Source organism: Helobdella robusta (assembly GCF_000326865.2).
Source record: "Helobdella robusta unplaced genomic scaffold HELROscaffold_23, whole genome shotgun sequence".
Taxonomy (NCBI): domain Eukaryota; kingdom Metazoa; phylum Annelida; class Clitellata; order Rhynchobdellida; family Glossiphoniidae; genus Helobdella; species Helobdella robusta.
Window position 1 is genome coordinate 1,953,497 of NW_008704216.1, and position 8,379 is coordinate 1,961,875.

At 39.4% G+C, this 8,379-nt stretch overlaps 1 protein-coding gene across 1 annotated transcript; it reads left to right on the forward strand.

The window, feature by feature from the left end:
* Nucleotides 1-4,280: 4,280 nt before the first annotated feature.
* Nucleotides 4,281-8,350, forward strand: HELRODRAFT_99599 (hypothetical protein). Its single transcript, XM_009019036.1, has 9 exons — nucleotides 4,281-4,326; nucleotides 4,927-5,007; nucleotides 5,337-5,404; nucleotides 5,623-5,774; nucleotides 5,885-6,056; nucleotides 6,386-6,499; nucleotides 6,685-6,921; nucleotides 7,107-7,394; nucleotides 7,716-8,350. The coding sequence occupies exons 3-9, from the start codon at nucleotides 5,341-5,343 to the stop codon at nucleotides 7,817-7,819; spliced, it is 1,131 nt and encodes a 376-aa protein (XP_009017284.1). The 5' UTR covers nucleotides 4,281-4,326; nucleotides 4,927-5,007; nucleotides 5,337-5,340; the 3' UTR covers nucleotides 7,820-8,350.
* The last annotated feature ends 29 nt before the right edge of the window (nucleotides 8,351-8,379 follow it).

The following is an 8,379-nucleotide window of genomic DNA, read 5'->3' on the forward strand; positions in this document are numbered from 1 at the left end:
GAGAAAGAAATCCTAAAGGATGAAGTTCGATCGATCACTCAATCGAAAGATAGACTGAAAGTGAAAGTGAATGAATTGGAGGAGGAAGTAAAGAGATTGAGAGAAGAGCTGGAGAAAGAAATGAACAAGGATGCCAATACATTTATCGGAGAAGATGTAAACAAATATTTTTTATAATTAATATTATTGTTATTGTCGCCGTCGCTGTTGTTGATGTTGTGGTTTTTTGCTGTTGTCGTCGTCGTCGTTGTTGTTGTTGTTGTTGATGCTGTTAATGTTGTTGTTGTTGTTGTTGATGCTGTTAATGTTGTTGTTGTTGTCGTCGTCGTTGTGGTTGTTGTTTTTTTTTTTCTCATACAACTAACCAATTAATCAGTCAATTAGGGCTATGACGATAATGATGATAATAAAGCGATGAAAATGATGATGACAATATAATAATAATAATAATAACAATAATAACGACGACTGACCATAATGGTGTGACGACTGACCACGATGATGACGATTGACCATGACCAGGAGTCAGTTGCACCCGGTCTGAGGAAGAGGTTCACAAGATTGGAGATGGCTCGAGTGCTTATGGAGAGGAACCAATATAAGGAGAAGTTGATGGAGCTGCAGGAAGCTGTCAGGTTGCTGCTACTGCTGCTGATGATGATGATAATGATAATGATGGTGATAATGAATGACAATGATGATGGTGGTGGTGATGATGATGGGGTTGAGGATGATGATATTAATGTGGGAAGAATGTAATATCGGGTTTATTCTTTTGATGATTACAGACGGTTTTTACAATTACAAAGCTGAAAATATTATGGTTATAATAAGGCTAATAATGATGATTATGATGACGATGATGACGATGACGACGACGACGATGATGATAACAGATGGGCCGAAATGGTGAGGGCCACCAAGGACCACCCGGAATTCGGTGGTGAGAAGAAGTCCAGGTCGTCCCTTTGGAACTTGTGGGTGGAGTTTGTTTGTTTAGCCATTTATCGCTATGTTTTTGGAGAACGGACAGATTCAATCGCATTGATACTTTTAAATATTTTATTTATTTATTGGTCTATTTGTTTGATTTATTTATTGGTTTATTAATTTATTTGTTTTATTTATTTTTTTATTTTGTAAACCAAATACTCCGTCAAACTCAGTAATTATGATGACAACGACATGCAGGGTACGAAACGGTGAGAATGAAAATTATGAATCTGGAGAGTAGTAGCTACATTAGGTAGGTGTGAAGTAGAGTAATGTAAATTTGGAACTTAAAAAAGGATCGGTGAAAGTGTTAGGTGGAAGTGGAAGTTAGGTGGAATACAGTTTTCATCATGAGACATTTATTCATATAGACTATTTATCATTAACAATCTGTATTTTCATCCAACTGTATTTTATTTTACTTCATTTATTTATTTTATTATTTTTAAAATACAATGGAAGCTTTTCATTTGCTGGAGGCATAGGAACGTCAGTTCGCGCCTCTCTATTTTCTGTTTATGTTGTGTCATGTTATGTTATGTGTGTACGTGTAATGTGTTTCTGTGATGTTAGTTTTTTTTTGTAAGAGTCATGTTGTGTAATGGAAGGATGATATTATCATATATGGACACCTTCAAGTTTGAAGTTACACTGCAGTGTGGGATTAATTTTTTTTATTATCATATTTTCTTCTCAGTTTCAGCAACTTGTTCAGTACCAGCGTCAACAACAACAACAACAGCAACAGTACTAACAACAACACCAATAGCAGCAGATCCAACAACAACAAATCACACAACAGTAGCAACAACAGCAGCAGTTTTGGACTTAACTCTTCGTCTCTCATAAACGGCTTGGATGATGAGGAGAGGGTGGGGCTTAATTCCTTGATGGACAGGAAGAGGATCGTCATTGGTCGAAATGATGAGTCATCGTTAGTTCTCATTGGCTGTTATTGGTTGATTGATTGGTTGATTGATTGATCGATCGATTGATTGATTGATTGTTTAATTGGTTTATTAATTGGTTGATTAATTGATTGATTACTTGATTAATTGATTGATTGATTGATTGATTGATTGAAAAAGAGAAGTGGACAAACCGACAAAATCTCTCGCAAAGAACTTATCCAACAAATTCCTCCCATTGAAAGAGGAACCCAGGCTGGAGGCTTACGGCTGGTCACTGCCTCCGAAGTTTCAACTAACCCAGTTACAGATACCTACTGACCAATCAGAACTAATTGGGTCAGCAACGGGTGATCAGAAGTTCAACGTACCGATGCCTGTCCTCTGTAAGCCGCTGATTGACGAGGAGATCCCCTCAAAAGTTTGTATTTTTTGTATCACATTTCTTTTATCACATTTTTTGTATCATAGTTTTTGTATTTTCGGTATTATTTATGTTTACTTTGTTGTATGGTTTCTATTTTAATTATTATTTGTTTTTGTTAGTGCAAATTTCGACTTTCGGCATTGTTGTCGTTTATTTGTTGTCGTTGTGGTGGTGGTTGTTGTTGTTGTGGTGGTTGTTGTTGTTGTGGTTGTTGTGGTTGTTGTTGTTGTGGCTGTGGTGGTTGTTGTTGTTGCTGTTGTTGTTGTTATATTTACGTTTCGATACTTCATGGCCAACGTAGTAACACTATCAGTATGATATGAGTGGATGCACTCATTTGACGAACTCATTCGAGATCACATCACAGCCGTCTTCATCATTATCATTTTGATCGCATCTGCGGCTACTGTCACAGTCTTCTCCTAACGGACGACCATCATCATCATTTCTTCTTCATCATCATCATCATCATCATGACGGCCTCTATCCTCTTCTTCTTCATCATCATCATCATCATCATCAGATCCAATGTGCAGCTGCAGTGACATGGAGTGGAGGGTTGACAAAAAATGGTGGCTACATGGTTGGGGCAAGCATCTTTTACAACAATAATAATAATAATGGTGGTGGTGCTGGCGGTAGTGGTAATTTTCCCAAAAATGGTCGAAGTTTCTTCATGAGGCACGAGTCTGTCCCTGATAAGAAAGTTTCTGGGGGTGGACATGGTGAAGAGGGGGCTGGTGAGGGTGCAGCTGGTGCTGGGGCGGATGTTGGCGAAGTTGGAAAGCTCAATAGAGAATTATTGGTTGGTTTTATTCATTCATTCATTCGTTTAATCAAGCAATCATTCAGTTAATCAATCGATTATTTTTTCATTCGTTTGTTTGCTGATTCAATTCCTTGTAATTATACATATGTGCTAATTAATACATAAACGTTTCAACATATTTTATTTTAGTTGAATTATAAAATTATAATTTTGAAAGTTAGTAACAGTTTAAGAAAAAATACTACAAACAAACAAACAATCAAACGAACGAACGAACGAACAACTTCATGACATAACGTAGGAAGGAAGTGCGACGATCAGCCAATCACAGAGCAGCTTCTCCATCGTGAACGAGGCTGGTTCCACCAACTCCACCAACCCCACCCACGTTTGGGTCTGCGTCATCGACCAAACCGGAAGTCACGTGGTCGTCATGGACGCCGGAAATGGTGGAGACGTCCTGGAGAAGTTTAACGTCTGCACGGCCAATGTCCTGTGCATCGCCAGTATTCCAGGTGAGGAAAGTTATGATGATGATGATGATGTGATGGTGATGTTAAGAATATGCTGGTGATGATGATGTTGTGAGCTATCATCATCATCATCGCTACCATCATCATCATCATGGCTATCATCATCATCATCATCATCATTGTGATGAAAAGGAGCCACGGAGGATGACTACAAACACGAGGGTGATAATGGAGAAGATGAAGAGAAGGCCGACACTGTCGCTGCTGCTGCTGCTGATAAAATTAAAACCGAAGGAACATCCCCGGTTATGACTTCATCACCGTTATCGTCACCGCCATGGTCATCATTAGCGTCATCGTCATCATCTGTTCTTCCTACTCATGTTAAACTTGTTGAAGTGAAAAATCATGAAGGTCGGTGTTGATGTGAGGATGATGATGATGTTGGTGACGCGCGTAATGATGTCGTTGATGATGATAACGATGAGAATAGTGATCATTATGATATGATAGAATCAATAGAACATTGATGATTAAAATAATAATGTTTCCTAATTAATTAATTCATTCATTCATTTGTTTTTATTCACCATTTGATTATTTAATGAATGCAGAGAAGAACTTGCTCACCAAACTGCACCGTAGCCTCTCAAGGTCAAACTCAAGGTCAAGTCCCAAACCTGACAGTGCCGCTTCCGAACTCGAGAGGACTTACGCAGTGCTACCCACTGTGTGGTTGGGTAGCATTTCTGGGAGGTTGGTTGGTCGGTTGGTTGGTTGGTTGGTTGGTCGGTCGGCTGGTTGGTTGGTTGGTTGATTGGTTGGTTGGTTGGTCGGTCGGTTGGCTGGTTGGTTGGTTGGTTGATTGGTTGATTGGTTGGTAGGTTGGCTGGTCAGTTTGTTTTGTTAGCTAGTTGTTTGATTGGTCAGTTGGTTGGTCGGCTGTTGGTTGAAAAATGTGCTGGTTCTTATTTTTTGCTCAGTTGGTTGGTCAAATGAATGGTTGCTGGTAGAATTCGTTTGATGGTGAATTACTCTCACTTGTTCAACACTCCATCCAGTTAATCTCCTACTTTATGCTCCTACTTCATTCAATCGATCTACCGTACGGACAAACATACAAACAAACACACGTACGCTAGCCACACCTACACGTACATGTACCGTCGTAGACACACCATACACAGACACGCACACACACACACAACACACACTCGCACATACACATGCGTGCTCACACACACACACACAAACACACACACTCGCACATACACATACGTGCTCACACACACACACAAACACACACACACTCGCACATACACATACGTGCTCACACACACACACACATCTCTGCAGTTTGTACATATTCTCTGCCGTGCCTTATAGTAGGAAACGTCTTCATGTTTTGAAACTCGAGGACTCCATATTGGCCATCTGGTGAGGAAATTTATTAACTCCTAGCTGTTTGTTTATTTTTTAACTTGAATGTCATCCGATTAAAAACGTGAACTCGCACAGAGTTGTACAGTGGTCCCCAACGGATTATAATGTTTACTTTATTTCATCGCTTAGTCTCCTAGATCTAATGTACCAAATGAATAAATTTTTTTATTATTTTTTTACACTTTCATGATTTTTTTTCTCTTTTTCTCTTAGTGTTCACCCATTCACTCACTCATTCATTCTTTCATTCATTATTTCATTCATTCACTCATTCTTTCATTATGTTATTTTTTCATCTTCTTCTTCCTCTTTGCATCGCCCAGTCACATGAGAGGGAAAGTTTTTCTGGCATTGGCGAACGGATGCCTGGCATGTTTCACTAGGAAGTTCAGTTAGTGACGAATTTATGTTGCTTTGTTGCTTTGTTGCTTTGCTCCTTCATTAATTTATTTGTCAAAGTTTAAACATTTAGTCTTCATTCATTGTTAAATTAACTCGATATTCGCATGTGCTGCTTAATTTAAAAATTTAATTGATGTAAATTGATGATTTCATTTTTTTTAACTTAACTACCAACCATCATCCAACCAACCAACCAACCAATGACAGACGGTCAATGGGATACGTCCAATTACCACACAATCCGCATCACGGAACCAACCAATGCCGTGAGAGCAGCTGTCGTGGTAGCCAATAAGATACTCTGGTGCTCCGTGGCCAACGTTATCTACGTTGTCAACACGCAGACGTACTCCATTGAGGTGATTGGCGATGACATTTTGTTGGAACACTTGAAAAATTATCTTTTCATTGTATATATTGTTGATATTTTCAGCTTATTTTTTTTCGATACGGATTATTTTCACGACAGAAAAACTTTCAAGCCCACCCGCGTCGAGAAAGTCACGTGCGCAAGATGGTTTGGGTGGGTGAGGGCGTGTGGGTGGTCCTGCGCCACGATGCCACCCTGCGCCTCTTCCACGCCTACACACACGAACATCTACAAGACGTTGATATTGAGCCCTGCGTCACCAAACTATTGGGTTTGTGTGCCTGTGTATGTGTGTGTATGTATGTGTGTGTGTGTTTGTGTGTGTGTGTGTGTGTGTGTCTTTGTTCGGGTTAATTTTTACTTCATGTTGTTAGTCCGGGTTCGTTTATCTAGTTCATTCATTTCGCAACCGTCGTCTGAATTTCTGGTGATGGATCAATTGTACGAATGGAAGCATTTTAAAATTTGAAAGAGCTCTCGTGTAACACGTGAATGATTGCATGCCAATTTTTAAAACGAATTTAATTTACGAATGAATTGTTTCACATAAGATATTTTTAATGAATAAATAATTGAAGCTACTCAATTACTATTGGTCAGGCTCATCGAAGCTCGGCTTCTCATTGGTCCAAATTAGCTGCCTTATGGTGACCTGCAACAAATTGTGGGTGGGTACCGGCAATGGAGTTGTCCTCTGTCTGCCAATCTCGGAAGGTCAGTTGGTTCATTGGTTGGTTAATTGATTGATTAGTTTGTTGCTTGGTTAGCCTATTTGCTGATTGGTTGGTTGGTTGTTGCTACGTCATGTTAATTAGTTTCGCGTTCATCATTATTTCACGACATTCCTTCACACACAGGATATCATCCTCATTATTGCAATAATTTCATCCTTTCTTCAGATATTTCTTCAGCAGCGTCGACATCATCAGCCTCCAACATACCCCCCAACAAGTCACCTACTTCGACAAATTTCCCCGGGGCAATAAAACCCCCCGGTGTCATGGTGAGGGTGTACGGGGGCGTCAAAAATGATGACGTATACCCCGGAAGTTTCGTACCCTACTGCTCCGTCTCGCAAGTGCAGCTCAGTTTCCACGGCCACAAAGAAGCGGTGAAGTTCCTTGTGGCTCTACCAGGTGATGATGATGACGATGTTAAGTATGGTTACGATGAGGAAGATGATGATGGTGTGTGAGGAGGACAGTGATGAGGAAAATTTTTTACTAATTATCATAATGTCAAATTGCTGATAACTTTAAAAATAATCACACGTTCATTCATTCATTCGCATTCATTCATTCATTTATTCGTTCATCAACAGGAAACGACAAAACCCCAAAGCAATCTCAAAACAAGAACTCCCAGATCTTCAGAAAGTTCAGCTCTCCCCTCCCGACATCATCATCTCTCTCACTACCTCCTCTCACGGCCTCACCATCCCCGATACCATTATCTTCATCTCCATTGGCTCAACAACAAACGTCATCATCATCATCGCCATCGTCGTCGTCGTCATCATCACTGTCGTCGACATCGGGAGCGACGGTGGTCGCGCCAAAGACGATGTGGGTGGTCTGTGGCGGGGATGGGTATGTGGATTTTCGCAGAGGTAGGTTCGATTCCTGGTGTGGTGTGGTGTGGTGTGGTGGTAATGTTAATGACTATTAGGATGATGATGGGATTGTATAGAATGGTGATGATGGTATCTGTGGGGACGATAAAAAAAATTATGGGGGAAATTTTCTTAGGAATGTGGTTTTTAGGGGAAATTTTCTTAGGTTTGATGTTTAATCGCGCTGCCATTGCGAACTTCACTCTCATCATCATCATCACCATTATCACCATCACAGCTATCATCTTTACCATTATCATGATACAGTCATGATATATCACCGCAATCACCACAACCCAACCAACTACTATCTACCAGATGATGAAACATCAAAAGCTGACAGCAAAAAGAAGACTTCGAGCTTTTTCGGGTCAAAGGTCGACAAGAGTCACGTGATCGTCTGGCAGGTATCTGGTCCCTGATGATGATGAGAAGGAGGAGGAAGAGGAAAAAGATGAAGTACCCGTCTGGAAAGTGAGAGATATTATTTCGGAGAGTAAAAAGAGAGATAAGGATGGAGGGGAGAAGTAGATGGAAAGAGATTCGTCCAATGGTATTTACTGACTGCTTTGAAGTAAACGTTCATTTCGATTGACTGTTTTTGCTTGAATAATCTTTCTTTCTTCCTTTCTTTCTTAACGTTTAGACACATTTTACAAAGAAAAAAATATGGAAAACCCTTTTATAAAAAGTGATATTTAGTTGAAAATTCAATTTAAAAAAAGCGAACGTTTTCGTGGTTATAACGTTTTTAATCATTTATTTGTTAGCGGTTGTTTGGCTGGCTGGAAAGAATTTTTTAAAATTAATAATACAATTAATTAATTAAAAGTTCTTGTTCATACTCGCCGATCATGTTTACTGACTCTGTTTCATATACTTGTATAGTGGACTAGTAACTAGTATTATTTGAGATTTATTTTTTAATAAAAAAGTTATCATTAATATTGTTATTAACATTATTTTCACTATGTTTATCATT

Bases quoted from the DNA above. Each gene is read 5' to 3' on its own strand.
- HELRODRAFT_99599 (XM_009019036.1), top strand. From the start codon at position 5,341: ATGAGAGGGAAAGTTTTTCTGGCATTGGCGAACGGATGCCTGGCATGT. The intron at 5,775-5,884 runs GTGATTGGCGAT...TTTTCACGACAG, and splicing joins CGCAGACGTACTCCATTGAG to AAAAACTTTCAAGCCCACCC. The intron at 6,922-7,106 runs GTGATGATGATG...GTTCATCAACAG, and splicing joins GTTCCTTGTGGCTCTACCAG to GAAACGACAAAACCCCAAAG.